Source organism: Moschus berezovskii, chromosome 21 (assembly GCF_049115385.1).
Source record: "Moschus berezovskii isolate FMDL1 chromosome 21, NW_MosBer_1.0, whole genome shotgun sequence".
Classification (NCBI taxonomy): Eukaryota; Metazoa; Chordata; class Mammalia; order Artiodactyla; family Moschidae; genus Moschus; species Moschus berezovskii.
This window is the reverse complement of record NC_142480.1, coordinates 41,891,259-41,917,598: the sequence shown is the minus strand read 5'-3', so window position 1 is coordinate 41,917,598 and position 26,340 is coordinate 41,891,259. Positions and strand designations below refer to the sequence as shown.

The 26,340-nt window shown below is 46.3% G+C and overlaps 1 protein-coding gene across 1 annotated transcript in view; it reads right to left on the bottom strand.

The window, feature by feature from the left end:
- ENTREP2 (endosomal transmembrane epsin interactor 2) overlaps positions 1 to 26,340 on the bottom strand; it is a 128,571-nt gene that overhangs the window by 25,729 nt on the left and 76,502 nt on the right. The window contains exons 3-4 of the mRNA XM_088829568.1: positions 15,774 to 15,908; positions 4,990 to 5,097 (exon numbers count right to left, since the gene is read on the bottom strand). Of these exons, the coding sequence (XP_088685694.1) occupies positions 4,990 to 5,097; positions 15,774 to 15,908 (243 nt within the window). The remainder of the gene's footprint in view (positions 1 to 4,989; positions 5,098 to 15,773; positions 15,909 to 26,340) is intronic.

The window sequence follows — 26,340 nt, the reverse complement described above, 5'->3', positions numbered from 1 at the left end:
GGAAGGAAAGAGAGAGAAATGGAAGAGAGGAGGGAGGGAGGAAAAAAGAAGAGAGAATATTCATGTACTTTTCATGTTGTTTAGTTGCTAAGTCCTGTCTGACTCTCTGTGACCCCATGGACTGTAGTCTACCAGGTTGCTCTGTCTATAGGATTTCCCAGGCAAGAATACTGGAGTGGGTTGCCATTTCCTCCTTCAGAGGATCTTCTCTATCCAGGGATTGAACCCACATCTCTTGCATCTCCTGCACTGGCAGGCAGATTCTTTACCGCTGAGCCACCAGGGAAGCTCATATGTTTAAGTCCTAAGGAATAAGAAAGAAATGGAAAAGTCACTGCAAAGCCTCCTCAGGAGGATACGGTGGGTTTAAGGAAATGGTCAACTTTATCTATCTCTATATTTTCCTTGTTTCAATGATCCTGTTACTTCTTTAATGAAAAGATATGACAAAATGAAGTAAGAAAATTACAGTCAATTATACCTCAATAAAGATGTGGGGAGGAAAAATAACATCTCCAAAAATTGAGAAGAGCTTCTGAGGCATCCTCAAGAATAACGGAGTCTCACCTCCATCCGTCAGAATGTAACTGGGACCCCCTCAGGCTGTCCCACTTCTCAGAGGATGCAGCCTGTGTGACCATCCTGGCCAAGCCACGACCCATGTGGTCCAGCCCACTGGCACAGTCACCACCAAGCTTTTTCAAAGCCCATTGACAACGTGTGATCTGATTTATCCTCTCAGTGGCCCTGTGAGGATGGTAGGATGTAAATGGTCTTATTTAGAGCAGAGAAAAGTGGGCCCAACAGGCCGTGATGTGCCCGAGGTCAGGCATTGGTCCCGTGGGCACCATGGTCATGGGCTCCCTGGTGGCTCTGCAGGTCAGCGGTGTAGTGGGCCTTCCAAGGGGAGCAGAGCCCGGTCTGTTCCATTGCCTGTGGTCACAGAAGGAGAAGGACTCACCAGCAGGAGAATCAAGGATTTCTGTTTCCAAGCCAGGACTTTGAAGCAAACTGACCAGCCCAGTAATTGGCCAGGAGACAAACGGGGGCTCTGGTGGCAGCTGTCGTAACTGCAACCCTACTTTACTTCCGGTTGATAAAGTACATCAGGGACCACTGCCTTCATGGTCACGGCTGCTAGGTCCTGACAGCAAACTGGGATACATTCCCTTCATGCATTTAAGACTCAAGACACATTCTAGGTATCCAATCAGTGCCCTTTCCAGAGTGAGGAAACTGAGGTTGAGGGAGGTCCGCAGGTGAAGTCAGGGGACCAGACCCAGACCCAGCTGACCTCAGACCCAAGACATCTGTATGTACGAGGGGAGAACCATTTGCAAAGGCAGAGACGGACCCAAATAAAAAACAAGTAGCATCTCAGAGAGATGGCCAAATAACTGACATGACTTCCATCTCAGGGACCAATGCAGACATTCAAACATCTCTCTCTCTATTGACTTAGCTGGACAGCCATGATTGTTTCAGGTTATAGGATCAAGTCACAGAGTAATATACATAGGCGGCTCATGTCCCCCAGGAAGGAGTGACAATGACCCTGTACGTTAGAAATGCAAAAAGACAAAATGGCTGTCTGAGGAGGCCTTACAAATAGCTGTGAAAAGAAGGAAAGCAAAAAGCAAAGGGGAAAAGGAATGATATACCCATTTGAATGCAGAGTTCCAAAGAATAGCAAGGAGAGATAACAAAGCCTTCCTCAGTGATTAATGCAAAGAAATAGAGGAAAACAACAGAATGGGAAAGACTAGAGATCTCTTCAAGAAAATTAGACATACCAAGGGAACATTTCATAAAAGATGGGCTCAATAAAGGACAGAAATGGTATGGACCTAACAGAAGCAGAAGATATTAAGAAGAGGTGGCAAGAATACACAGAAGAACTGTGCAAAAAAGATCTTCACGACCCAGATAATCACGATGGTGTGCTCACTCACCTAGAGTCAGCATCCTGGAATGTGAAGTCAAGTGGGCCTTGGGAAGCATCAATACAAACAAAGGTAGTCGACGGAGGTGATGGAATTCCAGTTGAGCTATTTCAAATCCTGAAAGATGATGCTGTGAAAGTGTTGCACTCAATATGACAGCAAATTTGGAAAACTCAGCAGTGGCCACAGGATTGGAAAACGTCAGTTTTCATTCCAATCCCAAAGAAAAGCAATGCCAAAAATGCTCAAACTACCGCACAATTGCACTCATCTCACATGCTAGTAAAGTCATGCTCAAAATTCTCCAAGCCAGGCTTCAGCAATACATGAACCGTGAAATTCCAGATGTTCAAGATGGTTTTAGAAAAGGCAAAGGAACCAGAGATCATATTGCCAACATCCACTGGATCATCGAAAAAGCAAGAGAGTTCCAGAAAAACATCTATTTCTGCTTTATTGACTATGCCAAAGCCTTTGACTGTGTGGATCACAATAAACTGTGGAAAATTCTCAAAGAGATGGGAATACCAGACCACCTGACCTGCCTCTTGAGAAACCTCTATGCAGGTCAGGAAGCAACAGTTAGAACTGGACATGGAACAATAGACTGGTTCCAAATAGGAAAAGGAGTATGTCAAGGCTGTATATTGTCACCCTGCTTATTTAACTTACATGCAGAGTATATCATAGAAACTCTGGGCTGGAGGAAGCACAAGCTGGAATCAAGACTGCCAGGAGAAATATCAATAACCTCAGATATGCAAATGACACCACCCTTAAGGCAGAAAGTGAGGAAGAACTAAACAGCCTCTTGATGAAAGTGAAAGAGGAGAGTTAAAAAGTTGGCTTAAAGCTCAACATTCAGAAAACTAAGATCATGGCATCCGGTCCCATCACTTCATGGCAAAAAGATGGAGAAACAATGGAAACAGTGGCTGACTTTATTTTTCTGGGCTCCAAAATCACTGCAGATGGTCGTTGCAGTTATGAAATTAAAAGATGCTTACTCCTTGGAAGGAAAGTTATGACCAACCTAGACAGCATATTAAAAAGCAGAGACATTACTTTGCCAACCAAGGTCAGTCTAGTCAAGGCTATGGTTTTTCCAGTGGTCATGTATGGATGTGAGAGTTGGACTATAAAGAAAGCCGAAGAATTGATGCTTTTGAACTGTGGTGTTGGAGAAGACTCTTGAGAGTCCCTTGGACTGCAAGGAGATCCAACCAGTCCATCCTAAAGGAGATCAGTCCCGGGTGTTCATTGTAGGACTGATGTTGAAGTTGAAACTCCAATACTTTGGCCATCTGATGCAAACAGGTGACTCATTGGAAAAGACCCTGATGCTAGGAAAGATTAAAGCCAGGAAGAGAAGGGGACGACAGAGGATAAGATCATTGGATGGCATCACTGACTCAATGGACATGGGTTTGGGTGGACTCCGGGAGTTGGTGATGTACAGGGAGGCCTGGCGTGCTGTGGTTCATGGGGTTGCAAAGGGTCAGACATGACTGAGCGACTGAACTGAACTGTACGTTACAATCCAGTGTGCATGCTGTTACAGCTATGACAGACTTTCTTATTTGGTTGGTAATTTCTATTTTAATTCTGAAAACTAGGAAACGCAAACTTTTAGTGTTTCCAGCCCTGTGGTTCCGTTATTTTGATCTGATTGGAGTGATATTTCCAGATTGACAGGAAAATCTGTGAGGTGAGTGGACCCCCACAGCACTTAACCTTCCTTCACACAACATACCGGAGAGAAATGTCTACACGAAGGCTCAGCGAGCGAGGCCAGGAGTTCATTGCTGCTGAAGAAATGCTTAATTAGGTGTCTTTTGGAAAACTGCGGCCTCTCAGAAAGGTCGGCAGGCTGTGACAGCTGTGTGGAGGTACATGGGGAAGAACAGGCCACACATGATTAGAGTCGATGAATTTTTAACACCTTGATAATGATGCTCTCTGGCCCTGCGTCGTGAACTGATGAATTGCTACAGGGTGGGTGGGGAAGAACAAAACACACAGGCTCCTACAAGAACAACTTGCCTTTTGTTTCATAAGATGCTTGAAACATTGGGGAGGAGGCAGGGGAGTATGGATGGAGGGTTCCTATCCTTAGCATGAAGAACAGCATCTTTTCATCACTTCTCTTGACTTGCTGACTTTAGCGGTAATGTACTGAGCAGTGGGTCGTGTTCCGTTCACACAAATAACGAAGAGCCGTCACTATTACTGATTGTGTATTAATCAGCATGTGACCTCCACTCTTGGCCTCATCCCTCCCCTGGGGGCCAGCACTTCTTCATTTCTAAGATCCTGGCTGGAGGCTTCAATGATAGCCGACCAGTGACCTGCTGCTGGATTACGAGCTGAGGGTTAATGAGCAAGTGTGCAAGGCACAGTGGAGCAGTTTTTCAATTTGAGAAGAGCTCATATTTTAACAATCCTGCTTTATTACAAGTGAATTCTGGGGGACTTCCTTGGCAGTCCAGTGGCTGAGACTCTGTACCCCCAGTGCAGGGGCCTGGGTTCAATCCCTGGTCGGGAAATTAGGTCCCACATGTTGTAACTAAGGATTTGCATGCTGCAACTAAAGAGCCCACAGAAGATCAAAGATCCCACAAGCTGCAACTAAGATCTGGAACAGCCAAATAAATAAATAGATAATTAAAAAAAAAAAGAGAATTCTGAAGCCTGGAGACAGTTGCATGGCTCGGGAGGATGTCTTGGGCTATAGGATGGTCACCACAGTTACTCAGTGGCACAAACCTGGGGCTCCCTAGAGGTAGCTGGACCCCATCAGCAAGCAGCTCCAACTGCACCTAAATAAATACATCGGTGGCATTGAATGTGTGGGCTTCTGTGTTCCAGAGGGTAGCATGGAGGGACCTTTAAGGATCTCCAGGCCCCATGCGCTGTCAGGGTTCATTGTCCTGGTGGGAAGCTAGCGGTGTCCATGCTGCATTGCTCTTAAACTGGTTGGGGAGGGGGCCAGAGCCCACCATTCTGACTGTGCTGGGGGGAGGGGGAGAGGTAGGGGGCCACTTACCATCTGGAGGACGTCAGCGGAGACCATCTGCATGCAGCACATGGCTGTGGCCAGTGCACACACAATGGTGGACAGGACGTTGAGGGCACACACACTGAACAGGAGCTCCTGTGGGAAAAGACGCAGAGGGCATCAGCACGGCAGGGTCCTCAGCACTGCCGTTGAGGTCCAGGACAAGGGCGGCCAACTGTTTTGTGTGGCTTTCGTTTTTGTTTTCATCAAAACTGGTCTTTTATAGACACATTTGTGTACTCTTCCACATGGTTGATCTATTTAGATAATAAATGATGTATTTTACAATTTTGATAATTATTAGGTAGTTACCATCTAAGAAAATCTTCAAAGTGCCAACATTTAAGTGGGTGGGCCATCTCTGTCAATTATAAAGTCTAACAGAATTTTGATAAGAAAAACATTCCAAGTTTTTTAAACTTCTTTTCTTGAGAAAATTGTAGATTCACTTGCAGTTGTAAGAAACCATAGAGGGACCCTGGGTACCCCTCCCTTGGTTTTCTCCACGGCAGCATCTTACAAAAGTACAGTGTGATATCACAGCCAGGAAGGACAGTGACACAGTCAACGGAGAAAACACCTCCATGAGCACAAGGATCCACTCTCCCCACCCACGTGGCCCTGTATAGACACACTCACCTCTCTCTCCCACTCAACCTCCCTTTCCAGAACCCTGTCAACCACGAGACTGATCTCTGTTTTTATATTTTTGTCATTTCAAGGCCAGGATACAACTGGAAGCATAAAACATGTGACGTTTCAGAACTGAGTCTTTTCACCCAGCTTGATTCCCTCAAGATTCATCCAAGTTGTTCCAGGTGTCAGTAGTTCATCCCTGTAGGACTTTACTGGAGAGCCAGCAGAGGAAAGGGATGGGAAGGGTAAGGGGGAGTAAGGAGGATCAAAGGAACCAGGAGCCCTTATTCTTGTTCATGGCAAAACCATCCATGCCATTGTTGCTGTTGTTTAGTTGCTAAGTCCTGTCCAACTCTTTGCGACCCCACGGACTGTAGCCCGCCAGGCTCCTCTGTCCATGGGGTTTTCCAGGCAAGGATACTGGAGTGGGTTGCCATTTCCTTCTCCAGGTGGTGCTACTGGTAAAAAACAAAACAAAACAAAACAAAACCTCGCCTGCCAATGCAGGAGACTTAATAGACGTGGATTCAATCCCTGGGTCTGGAAGATCCCCTGGAGTAGGAAATCGCAACCCTCTGCAGTATTCTTGCCTGGAGAATCCCATGACAGAGAAGCTTGGTGGGCTACAGTCCGTGAGGTCACAAAGAGTCAGACACGACTGAGGTGATACAGCATAGCACACACAGCACACCACTGATTATGTTCATTAGAAGGGCTGATGTTGAAGCTCCAATACTTTGGTCACATGATGCAAAGAGCCAACTCACTGGAAAAGACCCTGATGCTGGGAAAGATGATGGCAGGAGGAGAAGGGGACGACAGAGGGTGAGATGGTTGGATGGCGTCACTGACTCAATGGGCATGAATTTGAGCAAACTCGGGGAGATAGTGGAGGACAAGGAAGCCTGGCCTGCTGTGGTTCATGGGGTTGCAAGGAGTTGGACACAACTTAGTGACCGAACAACAAATTGTTGGTTTATCAATTTTCTAAGAATTTTTTTGGAAAGGAACTGAACATAAATTAGAGTGAATATAGTTTAATTTTGGTGATTCAGAAGGTATTAATAACCGTTTTCTCGCTGGATTTCAGCTTGTTCTGAATGTGTGCATCCACTGTCCTGTGGCTAAGCCATGGTCCTGGGTAGCATGCCTATGTGTCCACTGCAGATGATAGTGGGAGCTGGCCAAGAATCTCTGATCCACTGTAATGACCTGCGTGACTTTGGGAAGCTGTCTCATTTCACTGTGCCTCAGTGTCCTCATCTGTAAAATGGAGTAACAGGGCTTCCCTGGTGGCCCAGTGGTAAAGAATCCACCTGCCAATGCAGGAGACAAGGGTTTGATCCCTAATTCCGGAAGATTCCACATGCCGTGGGGGCAACAAAGCCCTTCGCCACAACTACTAAGCCTGTGCTCTAGGGCTTGGAAGCCACAACTACTGAAGCCCGTACACCCTTTAGCCTGTGTTTTACAACAAGAGAAGCTACCACAATGAGGAGTTTTGGCTCCACAACTAGAGAGTAGACCCTATTCACTGCAACTAGAGAAAAACCTGAGCAGCAATGAAGACCCAGCACAGTCAAATTAAATAAATAAATGGAATAGCAATACCTACCTATCTCAGGGCTGTGAAGGTGAAATTAGTTCACAAACATGAAGGGCTCAGAGCAAGGCTCAGCACACAATGAGGTTCAATAAACACCATCTACGATCCCATGACGGATGGCCAGTCACCCAGGAACTTTCATCTGCTCACAAATACCGGAGGATGAATTCAGTAAAGGGCTTTAAAGCCTCGTCCACAAATGCTTAAGGAAAACAGTCCCAGAAGTGACTGGATGCCCACTCCAGAATGCCCTTCTCTGGCCTAAACAAATTCTATATCTTTGCTCCTACTGTTCAGCTGAGGCGAGAGAAAAATTCTGACGTCCATGTACCTTTTACTGCTCTGCTGTTGCTCTGCCTCTGGAGGGTTCTGTCCACTTGTTTGAGTGACAGTAGTTTGATTAAAGCTCAGGAATATAAAGAATGAAGCCAAAAAGAAGGAAGAGGCACTCAGGAAATACATACATAAGTAATTTAAATGATCTTATTAGCCTTTAGCCACCTAGGGAGTTGGGTACTATTTATAATAAGAAGTAACATTTCCAATCTGCATTTAACTTATATTAAAACGTTTCCGCATGAGCCCAGACTAGACAGTCTGGACAATGCCTTCTAGGATCTGTTCAACGATAAATGGAGGCACACAGAAGTTTGTGGGAGTTTTGAATATGTAAATATTTGGATTGAGGAGCCACAAGTGGCATCGCCAACTCAACGGACATGAGTTTGAGCAAACTCTGGGAGATAGTGGAGGACTGGGAAGCCTGGCGTGCTGCAGTCCACGGGGTTGCAAAGAGTTGGACACGGCTGAGCAACTGAACAACAACAGCAAGGTGGCTTTCATGAACGAGGCAGGTGAGGATGAGAAGCAGAGAAGGCTATGATGGATAGGGGACTTGGTGATTAACAGGAGGGAGTAAAGGAGAGAAAACAGTCACCCCATGGCCTAAGCAGCCGAGATGGGCGGCTGCATGGGGTGTGGAACTGTTGGGAACAGTGGAAGGACTCAGTGGGGTCCATCGAGTCTGAGAGGGCTGCGGTTCTCTGCGTGGAGGAATCTGCGTGGGTCTGGGCTGGGCTCTGGGACATGGGCGTGGCACCACTGCAGGGGTGGGGACAACACCAGGGAGGCAGCGGAACTTGCCCAGCGAGACTGTGCTCGGCCAGGAGAGATGAGAGTCTGAATCAGAACCCAGAAAATGAAGTGAAAGTGTTAAATGTTCAGTCATGTCAGATTCTTTGGACCCCGTGGACTATAGCCCGTCAGGCTCCTCTGTCCGTGGGATTCTCCAGGCAAGATACTGGAATGGGTTGCCATTCCCTGCTCCAGGGATCTTCTCGACTCAGGGATTGAACCTGGGTCTCCTGCATTGCAGGCAGATTCTTAACCATCTGAGCCACCAGAAGAAGCCCTGAGAACCCAGAGCTGGGTCCTAATTCCGGAGCAGAAAGTCTATAAAGAAGATCTAGATGAGGATGAACAGAGAGAAGGGAAACCAGAGCGGTAAGCATATAAATGGGCAAATGCACCAGTGAATGAGGTTTCCACACCCCTGGCCCAACACGCCCAGCAGACAATGAGTGATGACAGGGATGAGCCAAACCCCACACCATGCCTCACAGATGTGTGCCAGAACCTGGACTCACAAGATGTGCATGGCTTTAACAAAACTTGCTTGCAAACTTGGATGCAAAGCAAAGGTCAATAAACTAACACTAAGACACAGGCGTATGGGGTTATCCAACCACAGTGCAGTTACGTTTGCTGTGAATGACAGGAAAACAACCCTCTCTACCTCCACAAATTCACAACACACGGTGGGATAACTCAGGGATTAAAAAGAGAATCATAATGAAAATGAGAGATCCTTGGAACCACATAAAATATAAAACTTGTGCTGGCTCAGTCGTGTCTGATTCTTTGTGACTCCATGGACTGTAGCCCACTAGGTTCCTCTGTCCATGGAATTCTCCAGGCAAGAATACTGGAATTGCTGTTTCTTTCTCCAGGGGATCTTCCTGACCCAGGGATTGAACTAGTCTTCTGCATTGGCAGGTGAATTCTTTACCACTGTACATGGAAGTCTGTGGGTACATATACATAAATATTTATATATTAAATAGTCAAATTTTAGCAAATGCTGCATCTATTAAGTATGCATGTGTGTATTTGTACATACACATATGTGTACGTACATGTATGTATATACAAATATATAAATACACATAAATTTTAGCATACACACATCTCAATAGATGTAGCATTTTTGCTAAAGTTTAAGACTCTTTAATGGTAAATTCTAAGCAAAACAGTAATAAAATGGGATTCCCTAAACCTGGAAAGTACTATTTATTCCCCCAAAATTTCAATAAACATTATTCCTAACTATTTGAATACACTTCCTTTAAAATTAGGAAGCAATAAAACAGATAAACAACAAGGATCTAATGTATAGCACAGGAAACTATACTCAACATCTTGTAATAACCTATAGGGGTTGAAAGAACTTGAGTTACTTTGCTGTACACTTGAAACTACATTGTATACAACATTGTAATTTACATTACACAACATTGTAAATAAACTATACCTCAATAAAAATAAAGTAAAATAAACCAGGAAGAAAACAAGATGTCTGGCTCAAGCCCTATTCAATACTGTGCTGAAGAGTCCTTCCCAGTTCGGGAAGATAGGAAAAATGAAGAAAAATCAATAAGCAACATAAAGACTGGAAGGGAAGAAGCAAACTGCCATTATTCCCAGATAAGGTAACCCACTAAACAGAAAACCCCAAGCAATCTATGGGCAAACTGTCAGAGTAAACGGAGTTATCAGTAACTGGACTCACAACCAATGAGCAGAAGTAAATGTGTTTCTCTAAACAAACATTTTAAAATCAGAAAATGTACTTCAAAAAACTCTACTTTTCCTGTAGTTGGACAAAACTATACGACATCTAGGTATGTATCTAAAAAATTATATGAGTTTTCTTGAAAAACACAAGAGAAGGATAAATAAATGGAAAGATACACCAAAAATGACCATTCTCAGAAAACTAACCTAAAAATACAGTGCAGTTACAAATGAATGGCTTCGTGTGTCTAAGACAGACAGAGAAATGGGGAAGGGGGAGGGGGAGCCAGGAGAGAGTCCACAAAGGACAGAGAAGAGCCAAGATCAGTTTGAGAAGAACAAAGTGGGGGCTGAACCTACCGAACACATGCTTAATAAAGAAACAGCATTTAACATAAAGTGCTATTGACAATGAGTCAAGCCATACACCAACACAGAAGAGACCCCAGAAATAAATGTCTTTAAATACAGATACTCAATATATAACCACATGACTAAATGACCACTAACCTGAGCTGTAACAGCTGATAAGGATCTATCAGTGAAAAACAAAACTAGGTCATATCGCACGCCATAAGCATAACCAAGACCCAGGTGGATAAATGAACTAAACATGAAAAGCAAAGTTTTAAAACTTAGGGGAAAAAATCCAGGAAATCTGACCTCAGGATGGGAAAATATTTCTTAAATGCAATAGAGAAAGGACACTTCCACCAGGAAATGAATCTGACTGCACTGAAACTGAAAACTTGTCTCTGAAAAATGACATCCAAAATGAAATGAAATGATGTCCCAAACAAAACTAAATGACAAGTCCCAGAGTGCATGAGATTTTTATGACTAAGGTCATTGTTTAGAACAGAGAACCCAACAGGAAGACAGACAAAACAGGTGACTTACTGATGAGAAACACAAATGGCCAATACATTGATAATACAAGACAAGTCAAGAAGCATCTCTGGCAAGAACTCTTGGCAAGGATGAGACTGAAGCAAAGGTACCTCTTCCACTGGCCATGAGAATGTTACCCCTTTGTAGAGAAATGGGATGTTTTGTAAAAGGGAAGATGGACCCTCCTCACATCCTGGCAGGTGTGCCCACCGAAAAGACAGAGCATGTGAGCCCAGGCTGATGATTGCATGACTAATCATTCTAGCACTGTTATAATAGGCTTCCCTGGTGGCTCAGTGGTACAGAATCTGCCTGCCAATGCAGGAGACGTGGGTTTGATCCCTGGGTTGGGACGATCCCCTGGAGAAGGGAATGGCAATCCACTGCAGTATTCTTGCCTGGAGAATTCCATGGACAGAGGAGACTCATAGGTGACAGTCGATGGGGTTGCAAAGAGTTGGACATGACTGAGTGACTAATACACTTAAACAAGTAAATCAACTATACTTCAACAAAAAAATAAAAATAATAAGTAAATAAAAAGGCTGTGCAAAGTAGGTCAGAAAGGATGGCCCCCAGAAAAGCCACACTGAGGTCAAGTGTAAAAGACCACTGTTAGATATCACTCCTCCACTGAGTCGTCTCTCTGGCAGGAATTCTGCTCCCTCAGTCAAGATTCTGTCCTGTGGCCCCTCTGATCTTGGGCCTCTCTGCAAGGGCCTGGGGACAGTAAGCCCCTCCAGACAGTTATACTCAGCTCAGCCATGGTCATCTCCTCCTTTCCTTGAGCTTCTATAACCAGCGTGTGTTGATTTCTGAATGAAGTCAGATCCCTAAACGCATCTCTGAACGCCTGCATGGGGCTGTCTCCATCTTTCTGGTCTTGCTTTCACGTCTGTCTTCACCACCCGTCACATGGACATTTAACAGCTTGAGGTACTGACGTATAACAGATGAATGACAGAATGAGCATTATTTTAAACACAGAATCCAATGAGTTTTGACACATGTACACACCTGCACAGCCACCATCACGATCAAGGGAGAGAATCTACCCACGGCCCCAGGATTACTTCCGGCTCCTTTGTTACAGTAATTCTCTACCTTCATAGTCCCTTCTGCCGGTTTTACACATTCTTTCAAATGGTCTCATCATTCAACTATTATTGAAACATTTCCCATCCTGCATACTTTCCTCTTAATGCCCTCTTCCCTCCAGCATATCGATGCTAATTCAGAGCCCTGAACACAACTAAGTGCTTTAAACACAACCTCCGGTCTCAGGGAGTGGACTCTGCGCTGTCTCCTCCAGGTTGTGTATGCAAAACCACAACCTGCTCTCTGCCCCCCATTCAAGGCAATGGGGCTCCTCTGAAGCCCCGAGTTTTGTCTGGGGAGTAGAGTGAAGATCAGGTGTATTATTATTCATCCTGGGACCACCCCAGACCAAACAGTGTGGTGCCAGCCCTCTTAATGATCCTCCTCTTCTCAGACCCTGACATGGAGCCTCGAAAGATCCCACAGTCGAGGGCAGAGGGCTGGGGACCACCTGCTGTGGGTCTTTATCTGAATGTGCCGAAGGCTAGGGTCCTCATGTGAGGGGCCCACCCATGTGGCCCAGCACGCAAGCCCTGCAGCCTCCACCCTCCCCCCCATCCCCCCAGCTAACAGAAAGACAACTTTCATCAGCTACATCACAGCACATTCCCTGGCGATGGCTTCAGGGTGTCCACTTGGGGAGGGTCCAGGGCAGTGGTCTGGGAGGAAAAGGTGTGCATCTTGAAGCTGTGTTTGACGAGCATGTTGCCTTAGACCTTAAAAATGTCCACTGTCAGGACATCCCTGGTGGTCCCGGGTTTGGATTCCATGCTTCCACTGCAGGGGGCTGTTCTAGTCTGAGGACTGGAGAAACACCAAGTGATGGAGAGGGGCTCATTCATCCAGGCAAAGGCTTGATCCTCCTCCCCTCCCCACCAGGAGGAGGGGTTCTGCCTGTGGGTGAACTGCAGCATCAGCTCTTCCCTGATGTCCAGTCTGCTGCCCATCCTGACCATTCTGGACTTGTCGGTCTTCACACTCCGTCACAAAATATCAATGTTCACTTATTCTCAGGAGCATCTTTATTTCTTCAGCATGGTTAAAGACATACTTAAGATTAAACAATGAGTCTATTTTTCAGGTCCCTAGGTTTTTAGGAAATTGTCTTGCCGGGTTTCATTTTTTTTCCTTTTCCTTAACTTCCTTAGAGACAAAGAAAAGAATCTTCAAGAGAAGTAAGCTTATAAACTCAGTAACTGATTGATTTCTGCAAAGTTTTATTTTCTTATCCATTGATAAGGTTTCTTTGGATAATTTGTTTTACTACAGCTCCATAAATTAAACCAGATACTTGAAGCAAACAAACAAACAAACAAAGATCTTTACCTCTGTTTTCAATTAGAATTACATCATTATAATATAACTGTAATGATAACCGGGGATATAGCAAAGAATAAAGTTGGGATGGATATATCAACCCATGATGAGTCATTCCATCAGTTATGATTCCAATTTTTGTAACCTTTTAAAACTTCTGTTAATATTGATCAGAAAATATGTCACAATCTTGTGTTGGGTTTGACTTGGCAAAGACCACCATTAACCTACCAAAACATCTTTTTATCATTTATTTTGTCACTTAATCTTTTGTCACTAGACATTATTAGGAAATGAAAGAAAGTGAGAGTGTTAGTCGTGACCCTTTGTGACCCCATGGACTGTAGCCCATCAGGCTCCTCTGTCTGTGGAATTCTCCCTGTGATCTGGGGTTTAGATGTGGTGGGAAAGCTTCAAAGAGACCCAGGGAGCAGGGGGGTTTCAGAGCCTCCAAACCCTCAAGAACAATCTGAGGGACCAGAGAAGTAGCATTGCCATCATCTTCTGGGCTCCAGAGATATTCCTCATCAGACTGGAAGAAGAATCGGGGACCACACTCCTTGTGACACAGGGCAGGTGCTGGGGGCCAGGTCCCTCCCACATCGGGCCTCAGGCACCTCCTCCCTCTCTGTGGCCACTGCTCTTTTTGCCAATCAGTTTCCCAGAGCATGGGAATTCACAGAGAGCTCCCCTGACCGACTGGCCACCATTTCTGGCATCTGAAATGTCTGCTACAGTGGACCCACCACAGGCCCTTGTTCCAGACAGTGACACTGCCCTCTGTGCCCGCCAGGTGTTAGGTGGTCCTCCAGAACCTCCAGACCCCCACACACTGTGTCCCCCATACACATACTACAGGGCCCCTATTATATAATGTAGCGCTAGTGGTAAAGAACCTGCCTGCCAATGCAGGAGACGCCAAGAGACTCAGGTTCGATTTCTGGGTGGAGAAGATCCCCTGGAAGAGGGCACGGCAACCCACTCCAGTATTCTTGCCTGGAAAATCCCACAGCCAGAGGAGCCTGGTGGGCTACAGTCCGTGAGGTTGCAAAGAGTCAGACATGACTGAAGTAACTTAGCATGCAGGCACCATAGTACCACCCATCAAGGGCTCCTTGCACTGTAGCCTTATTTTTCAGAAAAAAGTTTAGCAGTTTAGTTTCAGGGAAAAGAGCAGAAGAACTCGGTTCATTGTTCAGATGCATGTGTAAGTGGCCAGTTTTTTCAGGAGCAGGAAAAACTTGTAGGGAGAAAAAGAAAGAAATGATATAAACAATTTTCCATGCCATTAAAGAAAAATCAGATGCTGTACATAAGAATAGACTGCCATGGCAAACTATAACATTTTTTGCTCCAAATATCTTTAAAAAGGCAAAATAAGTACCCATCTGTTCTCTGATGGGTATAATAGTAAAAATGTTGGCTCAGCCATAAAAAAGAGCGAAATAATGCCATTTGCAGCAACATGGATGCAACTAGAGATGATCATCCTAAGTAAGTCAGAAAGACAAATACCAAATGATACCACTTATACGTGGAATCTAAAATATGGCACAGATGAACATATCTGTGATCTAGAAACTGACTCACAGATATAGAAAACAGAAAACTTTGTGGTTGCCAAAGGGAAGGGGGAAGGACTGGGAGTTTGGGATTAGCAGATGCAAACTATTATATATAAGATGGATAAACAACAAGGTCCTATTGTATAGCATGGGGAGCTATACTCAATATCTTGTGATAAACACATAATGGAAAAGAATATGAAAAAAAATGTACCTATAACTAAGTCAATTGGCTGTACAGCAGAAATTAAACACAACACTATAAGTCAACTAGAGTTCAATAAAATAAAACGTTGGAAAAGCAGTGACACATGTCATATCAATATTTGTGACGACCTCTTTCAACCATTCAGCAGTGCTTCACAGAGATCGGAGGCAGAAAGTAAAACGGTGAAAATGGAAAATTCAAAAAACAAAACCTTTAAAGTGGAATTTTCTAATTGTTTAAGGGGCTTCCCTGGTGGCTCAGATGGTAAAGAATCTGCCTGCAAAGCAAGAGACTTGGGTTTGATCACTGGGTCAGTAAGATTCCCTGGAGGAGGAAATGGCAACCCACTCCAGTATTTTTGCCTGAAGAATTCCATGGACAGAGGAGCCTGGAGGGCTACAATCCATGGGGTCGTACAGAGTTGGACATGACTGAGCGACTTTCGCTAACTGTTTACAATGGTCTCCAGAAAGATGTCCCCTGTTGCATGTGCCCAGTTGCAGGGACCAAGAATTGAAAAGAACACGATTAAAAGAACACTTGCAGGAGAAATCTCAGGGATAGGGTGGCAGGCGGGAGTGAGTGAAGCCTGGGTTACCTTCAATGTCAGTCGCACAGCATTGCAGTCTTCGCGCAACGGGTTCAGCTTCAGCGTCTCCCCGAGGTTGCTGCAGCCAGACACCTGGTGCTGGGTCTCGCAGCAGACACATACCTCCACACTGTCGAACTTGATCTGGACATGGAACACAGACAGAGCTCAAGGTTAGAACCTGGCGTGTGGTTCCTTACGATGAGGAACACGGGACAAGCATCCTATCTCATTTTCTTTACATAATAAAGTCAAGATGAATTTTTTAACAGAAAACCCACCGGAAATACCATTAGGAATTATTTAAAATTCCTATTTTCAAAAGCAATTAATGAAAAAATAAATAAATTTGAAGAATTTGCAGCCACGAAATTAAAAGACACTTACTCCTTGGAAGGAAAGTTATGACCAACCTAGATAGCATATTAAAAAACAGAGACATTACTTTGCCAACAAAGGTCCGTCTAGTCAAGGCTATGGTTTTTCCCGTGGTTATGTATGGATGTGAGAGTTGGACTGTGAAGAAGGCTGATCGCCAAAGAATTGATGCTTTTGAACTGTGGTGCTGAGAAGACTCTTGAGAGTCCCTTGGACTGCAAGGAGATCCAACCAGTCCATTCTGGAGGAGATCAATCCTGGGTGTTCATTGGAAGGATTGATGCTAAAGCTGAAACTCCAATACTTTGGCCACCTTATGCAACGAGTTGACTCACTGGAAAAGACTTTGATGCTAGGAGGGATTGGGGGTGGGAGGAGACAGGGACGACAGAGAATGAGATGGCTGGATGGCCTCACCGACTTGATGGACATGAGTTTGAGTGAACTCCAGGAGTTGGTGATGGACAGGGAGGCCTGGCGTGCTGTGATTCATTGGGTCACAAAGAGTCGGACACGACTGAGCGACTGAACTGAACTGAACTGAAGCTATAAAGTTAGGGTTTCCCAGATGGTGCAGTGGTAAAGGGAGAAGGCAATGGCACCCCACTCCAGTACTCTTGCCTAGAAAAATCCCATGGATGGAGGAGCCTGGTAGACTGCAGTCAATGGGGTCGCTAAGAGTCGGACACAACTGAGCGACTTCACTTTGACTTTTCATTTTCATGCATTGGAGAAGGAAATGGCAACCCACTCCAGTATTCTTGCCTGGAGAATCCCAGGGATGGGGGAGCCTGGTGGGCTGCCGTCTATGGGGCTGCACAGAGTTGGACACGACTGAAGCGACTTAGCAGCAGCAGCAGCAGCAGTGGTAAAGAACCCAACTGCCAATGCAGGAAACGTGTGTTCAATCCCTGGGTCAGAAAGATTCCCCTGCAGGAGGAAACAGCAACACAGTCCAGTATTCGTGCCTGAAGAATCCCATAGACAGAAGAGCCTGGTGGGCCACAGTCCATAAGGTTGCAAAGAGTCAGACACAACTGAAGGGACTTACCACGCGTGCACTCACATAGTAGAGATTAAAAGAATATGGGTAGCTCTATAGCCATAATTTGCAAATCTAGAGGACACAGATAATTTCCTAGCAAAATACAAGCTATGATACCTAGTCCATAAGTAAACCTAAAGATCAATAACCATAAAAGAGATTAGAAAGTCCAAAATGGTATTTCAGGCTGAGTTTGCTCTGACCTTTAATGAAAAGATAATTCCTATATTTTAAAACAATTTCAGAGCAAGAGACAAAGAAGAAAATACCACAGTTACCTTATAAAGCTAGCTTAATCTTACCCACAATTCTGAAAAGGAAAAACAAAAGCTCCCCACTCTTAGCACAAACCAAAAGGTCAGCTTCTCCTCTCAAACATGAAAATATTCTAAGCAAAACAGTGGCTCCTTGAATCCAAAGCTGTAGTAAAGGAATTATATTCCACTGCTCTACTAAAAAGTACTCTTGAATGCAAACTATACAGCCCAAGTCTAAATGCCTTAAACAAGAAAGGGAATTTATAGATTCATAAAACAAAAGAGTACAGGGTTTGGAATTCAGGCATGGTGGCAAGCAGGTACTGAAATATTCTCAGCGCTTTCTTAGTCTCCACCTGCCCTTTCCTTAGGGTTGGCTGTATGCTCGGAAGGAATCTTCTAAAAATACGTCCAAAAGCTGGAAGCTTAGCAGCCTTAGTGGTCAGTGTGTGTGTTCTAAATGCTACAGCCCCAGGCCTCGCTGGCCGTGCAGCACAAGGGAGAGAGAAAAACTTAGTTCTCTTAAACATCATATATTTACTTGTGCCCCAAACCTAGGTTACCCTGAAAAATATCCAAGTTTCATTTTAGAAATAGGATTCTGGAACAGCGGTAAATCAATCAAGGAAATCTGTTCCAGGGACAAATCAAAGGAGAAAAATCATATGAGCTTATAAATAGATCCCCCCAAAAAAAACAGTGCCTCAAATTTAGCAGGCATTCATGGTAAAAACTCTCAGTCACTTTTAAGAATAGGAGAAAATGACTTAAATCTGATAAGGCTTTTACCCAGCAAATATCAAAAGCAAATACCGTTTAAAAAATATTTCTTTGTTGTGAAGGACTGCACTGGGCCTTTGCTGCTGTGCACAGGCTTCCTTCGGTAGTTGTGATACATAGGCTTAGCTGCCCCACAGCAGGTGGGATCTTCCCCGACCAGAGATCGAAACTGTGTCATCTGCACTGGCAGGTGGATTCACCACTGGACCACCAGAGAAACCCACAAAAACCATTTTAACTGGAGAAACATGAAGGCAATTCCACTAAGATCAGGAACGACACCCATGGCCACAACTCTGCACTGTTTTAGGAGTGCTCGCTAATTTAAAGATAAGAAATGACTGCGAACTGTGTAAATACTGGAGAAGATAGAACTGTCCTTCCAAATGCGATCAAATATCTAAAAACAATCTAAGAGACTACACTAAAAATGATGGGAATGAAGAGTATTTGTTCAAAGAAAACCCGGAAGAAATGCCCCATGTAAGTGATTTAAACAACCATGAGGGCACGACTTTCTGAGTCTGCTTATGAGTCTATCCACAACTCTACTCTTTTTCCATCTAACAAACACTTTACTTGTTTCACTAAAGAGTGTTTGTTGCACTGGTTATAATAAATATGATACTGTGCTGTGCTTAGTCGCTCAGTCCTGTCTGACTCTCTGTGACCTCATGGGCTGTAGCCCACCAGGCTCCTCTGTCCATGGGTATTCTCCAGGCAAGAATATTGGAGTGGGTTGCCATGCCCTCGTCCAGGGGATCTTCCCAACCCAGGGATCAAACTCAGGTTTCCTGCATTGCAGGTGGATTCTTTACTGTCTGAGTCACCAGGGAAGACCAAGAATGCTGGAGTGGGTAGCCTATCCCTTCTCCAGGGGATCTTCCCAACCCAGGAATCGAACCGGGGGCTCCCGTATTGCAGGCAGATTCTTTACCAGCTGAGCTACGCAGGAAGCCCAAATATGATACTAGTAACAACCAATTAAAAATAAAAATGGTAAAAATATTCTATTTAAAGTAACAATAACAAATAGAAGACAAGAAGATTAAACATGAAAATTTAATGACCTATGTGAAGCTATGTATAAAATGCTATTAAATGGCAAAAACTCAGGTACAGGAGATGTGGGTCATTCTATCTGGCACCCATACCATGGAGCCCTCCTCCCAGACTGGAGAATCTTTTTGTGAATCTTCCACTCTTCCCAGAAAGGCTTCCCTGGCCAGCACTCGAGAGAGAGAGCAGGCAGGTGTCCCAGGCTCCACCTGTAGGACATGATACAACTACAGGGCAGTCTTAAGTGGGAGCTTGAGGCATGCACTGAACCGGCTCCACCCTGGCTCTGTAAGTAGGAGACATGAACCACTTCCAGAAGGGCAGGAGACGGGCTCTGGGGGCAGCATCCAGAGCCCATGGTCAGCGTGGTCAGACACAAGCCCAGGGCTGAACACATGGTCACTCCCAACAGCAGCTCCTCAGTATGATTTGGAACACTGCTCCTTTCCTGGCTGTGTAGCCCCCAAATCTGATTTCTGGTCATCCTGGAGACTGAGTTTAGGGGGTTCCATAATAACTCCTTCAGATGAATAACAGCTCCAGTTGTTTCTTTGAAACTCAGAACTGGGACTGACACATACGGCCTGAATCCGTGGAGGGCACAGTTGGCTCCCACGTGGAAATCTGTGATATCTCCGAAATGCTGGTCCTTGCCAGAGACGCACAGATGGCTCAGCAGTAAAGAATCTGCCTGCCAATGCAGGGGATGCAGGTTCGATCCCTGGGTTGAGAAGATCCCCTGGAGAAGGAAATGGCAACCCACTCCAGTATTCCTGCCTCAAGAATCTCATAGACAGAGGAGCATGGCGAACTACAGTCCATGGGGTCGCAAAGAGTTGGACATGACTGAGAACTCACCCACTCTGGAATCCAAGCTGAGTCCCAGGGGGTTGAATGTGCAAAAGTGTTTTAAAGACTATTTGGAATAATACACATTCAAGAATTAAGTCCTCAAATTGGGAAAGAATGGTAACCGGGGAAGTAGATGTCTTAACAGACATAAAGCTCAGCTGAGGATATCTAGGTGGCTTGAAATAGCTGCCATCTCTTTCAGATGCTCAACTGGACTGAGGTCCCTGGTCTCTCTCACCCATTGATGACTCTGGTAAAGATACCAAGACTTGGAGAGAAAAGTCTAGTTGGAACAGCTTGGCTGAGCAATGATGATGCACACATCGGGGCGGAAGTAAGCTGCCTCCAAGAACACAGGACAAATATCCTTCCAAAAGCTACTCTGGCTTAGAGTCCAATCAACCCACAAAAGTAAGCCATAGGGTCTTCCTTGCTGGTCCAGTGACTGAGAATCTGCCTGCAAATCAGCGGACACAGGTTCAATCCCTGGTGAGGGAACTAAAATCCCACATCCTTTGGGACAACTAAGCCTGCAAGCTACAACTACTGAAGCCCATGCACACCCTAGAGCTGTGCCCCCCAACAAGAGAAGTCACTGCAATGAGAAGCCTGCGCACCACAATGAGAGAGTAGCCTCTGTTGGCTGAAACTAGAGAAAGCCTAGGCAGCAACAGAGACCTAGTGCAGCCAAAAATAAATACATAAATAAATAACTTTAAAATGAAGCCATAAAGAAGGCACCAAGCAGGTGTCTTCCTCTCTCCTTCCCGTGGAAACACACAGGCCCTGAGCTCCCTCTGAAGCTGGCACCTGCCACAACCCTCAAGCAGGGGTCAGCGCCTGGGGCTGCACTGAGTCCTTGAGCTCTTAGCACCGGGACAAAGTCTGGCTCTCCTGAGCGAGCCTGTGTCCCCACACCTCAAAAGCCTTGAGGAATGATTGCACATGACCACGGCCCCACCTTGGCATTGACTCCGAGGCTGCTAACATAAATGGCTACACAGCTTTCTGGGGAGGGAGAAGAGAGAGACTGGGTTTGGGGGGATGGGGGAGAAGGACGGTTCAGCACATCGAGTGACCCGTTATCAACCCCAGGGGATGGACGCTGACATTAATCTTGTCCTTCCGTTACTTCACTGAGGCTATGATTAATTCTGAGACAAATTCTGGAAGCCTTCTGATGAGGTCCGTGACCTCGGTGTCTCGGTGTGTGGGAGCTGGCAGATTTATCTCAGGATGTCCCTCTGTGCTCGGGTCATCGGGACCCACATGACAGAGCTTTGCGGTGATTTCTCATGAATCTCTTTGCAGCACTGAAAAGCCAGCCTGGCCTCCCCACCCCTCTAATTAATGGCCTGTCAGCCTGATAGGGAGGAGAAAGGGCCCAATGGAAAGGGAGGGCCCAGGGGCCCATGTGTGCGATGCTCCAGCCATGCCCAGCCTGACACTGAGTGGGGTGGGGGTCCTCAAGGCTGGGTTTGACCAGTTTTCCTCCAGCACCTGTGGCTTCAAACAGGCCAGGACCCTGAAAGTTCCCACTAGGCTTGTTCTTCTGTTGTTGTTGTTCAGTTGCGAAGTCCAACTCTTTGCGACTCCATTGATTGCAATGCGCCAGGCTTCCCTGTCCTTCACTTTCTACAGCAGTTTGCTCAAACTGGTGTCCATTGAGTCAGTGATGCCATCCAACCACCTCATCCTCTGTCGTCTTCTTCTCCTCCTGCCCTCAATTTTTCCCAGCATCAAGGTCTTTTCCAATGACTCGGCTCTTTGCGCCAGATGGCCAAAGTACTTGAGCTTCAGCTTCAGCATCAGTCCTTGAGTTCTTCCCAGTTCATTAAAATTTAAATTTCATCTTTAAACTGACAGATTTTTTGTCCTCATATTGCTTTCATGATGCTGCTTTCCTGTGTCAAGGAAGCTTGACAGTGACGGTGGACCAATGTTTCCGAATCCCACTTTGCACATAATTAAGCGCACTGGAACACAGGCACGCTGCTGATGACAGCAAAGCGCGGCTCTGTTCTCTGGTTCTCACTGCACTTTAGAACACACATCACAGGGTCAATGGGGAACATCCACTGACAAAATTGCCTTAAACCCCAAGTCTGTTGAGGAGCTAAGGTTCTTGTGTGTTTTTTAAAATTGTGTGTGTGTATAAAACATCTAAGGCAAACAATATCTAATTCCAGAAGATAGAACTTTTATTATAAAAATCATACGATTAAGCCTTTAAACCTTCCCTGACCTTTCGGGGAAAACTAGGACCTGCTTTTTATTCAGATCAGCAGACATTTCACCTTTATTTCGGTCTTGATTTCATCACAGTCTTATCTGTTTGCTAATTTAGCTGTTGTCTCTGCAACAGATGCTCAAATTATCTGTGGAATAATAAATCTAACAGAGGGCACAGACTTTACATTTTTCATCACACGAGTGCCTCTGCGAGAGAGAGAGACAGGCAGAGACAGACAGAAACAGAGAGACAGAGATGGAGACAGACAGGGAGATACAGAAGGGGGGAAGGGAGACAGAAGCAGAGAAGAAGAGACAACAGAGACAGAAGGAGAGCGATCTCCTCTCTAATCGACAAGTGGAGAATCTGAAGGGGCCACTGGAACCTTCCTGTCAGGGAGCCAGTTGTCCCCATAGGACGTGGCAACAATCTCTGCTATCCTAGGAGTCTTTACAAGATCTTTTTGTTCAAATGACACTTTCAAGGGCGGCAGAAGTTGATAAATTATGAATGTTCACAGCAGCCTCCCTGCTGATCAGGGAAACGAGGCTGCTGGTCTTGAGATGTTCCCACCACAGGAGAGGCCTGGAGCCAGCTGGACCGCGGGGGCGGGGACTTCATCTCCTCCCTGCCTTTTGTGAACCATGCAGAAGTGTGTTTTGGGGGCCAGACTCTGAGAAGTCATTAGTTAGCACTGTAATCAACGCAGAGCCTGACTTGGCCTGCAGAAGCGGAGAGAGGGCGGAACACGGTCAACAGGAACACAAGGCACATTTAGCATTTCTGTTCCACAGAGACCCAAGTGAGGATGTTTGGAATAACAGAAACATTATAAAGAACTAAAATGAGGTTCTGGGGCCAAATTAACTCCGGAAATAGTGGTTTAGAAAATGAAACAGGGGCTTCGCTGGTGGCTCAGTGCTAAGTTCAACCCCTGGTCTGGGAAGATCCCACATGCCACGGAGCAACCAAGCCCATGCACAACTACTGAGCCTGTGCTCTAGAGCCTGTGCTCTGCAACAAGAGAAACTGCAGCAGTGAGAGGCCCGTGCACGGCAACTAGAGAACAGCCCCCATTCGCAGAAACTAGAGAAAGCCGGCACAGCAACAAAGACCCAGTACAACCAAAATAAATAAATAAATATATTAAAAAACAAAACAAAAATGAAATGGCCTCTCTCCTGTGTGTCTTCTCAGTCTGTCGATCTTCCCCTGCTTGTCACCACCACGTGGGAGGGGACCAGGGACCCGGGTTGCCTGCATTCCTGTCCTCCCTCCCCCCACCTCCCTCCTTCTTTCTAAAATAACATCCGTCACATCGTCCACACCAAATGCTCCCAAGAGCCACCGGGAGAAAAGGGGGAGGAGGAGTGGAGGGGCTGCTTTCCCTCCTGGGCCCCAGCTGTGGGGGCGACCACAGGGCGGTGGGGATCCCCCAGGCTCAGCCCCCCACCCCGGGATCGCTGTGTTTCCAGACACAAATGCCTGTCAGCTTGTGTTGGTTCATTCTCTGAGCGTAACGAACCATTCATCAAGAAGAGCATTTTCATTGTTTTCTGGTCTCTAGTCCAACATAAGAGTATGTGACCTTCAGTGGTGACCTTCAGAGTTACGAAAAAGTCCTGCTCAGAGCCCCACCGTGCTTCTCTGGGTGAAACTGGAAGCTCCCCTCAGCAGCAGAGCCCCGGTGAGTCCTTAAGGAACGACTTCTGCTCATTGTTTCAGTGGTGTGAACACACCACAGACAGGGGTAGAGATAAAATATCTTATCTGTCGGGGGCAGACAAGAACCAAGATGGGAGGACATGAGCAGGGCACCTGGACATTGATGTTTTCAAATTTCATTTTAATCTTGGGGTGGGGGCAAGGAGGAGAGGAGACTCACTTAGTGTGAGGGTGAAATTGGGGAACAGCACATAACAATTTCAGTTTCTGGCTTTGCTTGAAGTTTCCCAGGGCTCCCAAGGCTCCTGGGTCCTGGGCTGAAGTGAGCTTGCTTCTGGCTTCGTCCTCAGTTGCTGGCGGTGGGGGATGTGTTTTCTCCTTTCTGTGAGGTGAGGGGCCCTCTCCTCTGCTCTACATCTGCTACAGCCAGACTCCTCACCTGACACCTTGTTGCCCATGCCCTTGGTCTTGGCGAGCTCTCTGCTTTGACAGTGGGCATCTCACGGGCTCTGGGGGATGCGGTCACCAGAGTGACTGGTGCTCCTGTCAGGTGAGTCACTAACACCCTTGAGAATTGGTCAGTTTCAAGCACTGTTTTTCCTTCCAGAGACCACGTTTCTAACAGATATTGGTGTCATTCTTGTTCTGTGGCTCAGTCGTGTCCAACTCTTTGTGATCCCATTGGCTTCAGCACAGCAGGCTTTCCTGTCTTTCACCATCTCCCAGACTTTGCTTAAACTCATGTCCATTGAGTCAGTGATGCCATCCAACTATCTCATCCTCTGTCACCCCCTTCTCCTCCTGCCCTCACTCTTTCCCAGTATCAGGGTCTTTTCCAATGACTAGGCTCTTCACATCAGGTGACCACAGTATTGGAGTTTCAATTCAGCATCAGTCCTTCCAATGAATATTCAGGGTTGATTTCCTTTAGGATTGACATGTTTGATCTCCTTGCTGTCCAAGGGACTCTCAAGAATCTTTTCCAGCACCACAGTTTGAAAGCATCAACTCTAGCAGATATTAGAGGTCTGCTAACTGTGACACTGGCTGAGCTGGCCTGGCTGCAGCAGGTGCCCCTGGGGCCAGGGTGAGGGGTGGGGGACAGAAGAGTCACCTGGGAGGCTGGCCCTGGAGCACATGGACCTCAGCTCCCTGCCAGGCCAGCCCCCTCCATCCGAGGGCACATGCTCTGGAGATGGTGTGGCTAACACACTGGGGAGGATGCCGGAGGGGTTCATCACAGCTGATACCTGCCTCTCCCAGCTTCCTCCCTGCCCTGTTCCCTGACACACATGCAACCCCAGCTCAGAAGACAGAAGGGTCTACACAGGAGAAGAAGCTTACATTATGTTGATACTTGGGGGTCTCCTGAGGAGTGCTGGGTGATAGATCAGGGTCCCCATTGTCAGGACAGACACGGTTAAGCTACCAGGAAATGCAGCAAGTCTGCTGCATTTCCATGAGCAGTCCTGGGAGGCAGGGCAGTGAATCAATCTTGCCCATGGCTTTCACTCAGATCTAGGTATAGGAAAGAGGCAACATGATCCAGTGGTGGCTGGAGACTGGAGGGATGTGAAAAGGTCCCCAAGTGTCCCCGCCATGAAGTCACATGAACAGAACCATGAGAAGACAGCGCCAGGCACGTGTCAAGTCCAGCGGGAAGAAATCCCTGGGTCGGAGTCCTTCCAAGTCCACGGAGACTGGGGGCACACAGCCAGGGCTGAGATGGCCAGCTCCGTGCACTGCATGCCCCCGGGCTTCCTGCTCTCAAACTCCGGTTACCCTCAGACCTGGTCTCTGCTGCTCCCACCCCAGAAGCCCTCCACCCCAGAAGCCCCCCACCCCTGCTCCCCAGCATCACTCAGGCCCCAGCCCACCTGTCACCTGCTCGGAGAAGACTGGGCTACCTCCACACACCAGACTGCTTCTTTTCTTGTAGTCCTTCCTGTTACCTGTCTCTTCTGTTTGCCCCTCTGTCACCCACCTCTCTGCCTATAATTTGAGTCACACAGAGGATACAGAGTCAGGACTCATTTGACTTGTTACAGCACCCAGGACATTTCAGACATAGGGCTCTGCTTCTGTGTTTCTGTGAAAATATATCATCCAACCAATGTAAGAGGAAATGGACACAGGACAGGTGAGTATTTATATGGAACCACTGTCGGCTGGGCTTCCCTGGTGGCTCACTGGTAAAGAATCCACCTGCCAGTGCAGGAGATGTGGGTTCAATTCCTGGGTCAGGAAGATCACCTGGAGAAGGAAGTGGCAATCTACTTCAGTATTCTTGCCTGGGAAACCCCATGG